The sequence below is a fragment of the Acanthisitta chloris genome, unplaced genomic scaffold (genome assembly GCF_000695815.1).
Source record: "Acanthisitta chloris isolate BGI_N310 unplaced genomic scaffold, ASM69581v1 scaffold8128, whole genome shotgun sequence".
NCBI lineage: Eukaryota > Metazoa > Chordata > Aves > Passeriformes > Acanthisittidae > Acanthisitta > Acanthisitta chloris.
In genome coordinates this window covers 2,817-3,148 of record NW_008687507.1, presented here as the reverse complement: position 1 = coordinate 3,148, position 332 = coordinate 2,817, and the positions used below count along the sequence as shown (strand labels likewise).

General features: G+C 64.8%; 1 protein-coding gene across 1 annotated transcript in view; it reads right to left on the bottom strand.

Annotated features, from left to right (window-relative positions):
* Window positions 1-272: 272 nt before the first annotated feature.
* Window positions 273-332, bottom strand: part of U2AF2 (U2 small nuclear RNA auxiliary factor 2) — a gene marked incomplete at both ends in the record, with an annotated part of 2,750 nt that continues 2,690 nt past the window's right edge. Inside the window, one exon of the mRNA XM_009080618.1 lies at window positions 273-332. This exon is cut by the window's right edge and continues 19 nt beyond it. Coding sequence (XP_009078866.1) covers window positions 273-332 — 60 coding nt within the window.

Genomic DNA, 332 nt, shown 5'->3' with positions numbered 1-332 from the left:
AGCCCAGCCTTGGGTAGGATTTTGGGGTGCCCTCCCACCTCCCCCAGCTTTGGAGGGACTCTGGGGGGGACTTGGGGACCCCCCCTCCCTCCCCAGCATCCTCTCCAAACCACCCTGGGGGTGCCAATCTGCCTCCCTTCCATTTCCACCCCTATCAACACAACCTCAGCCTGAGTGGGATTTTGGGGTCCCCACACCCCCTGATTTGGCTGTCACCCCTCCCCCGGGTTTGGGAGGGCCCCGGGGGGGCTGTGGGGGTGCCCCCCCCTCACCTGGTCATCGTTCAGGTAGTTGGGGAGGCCCCCAATGAACAGCTTGTGAGCAGAGTCAGG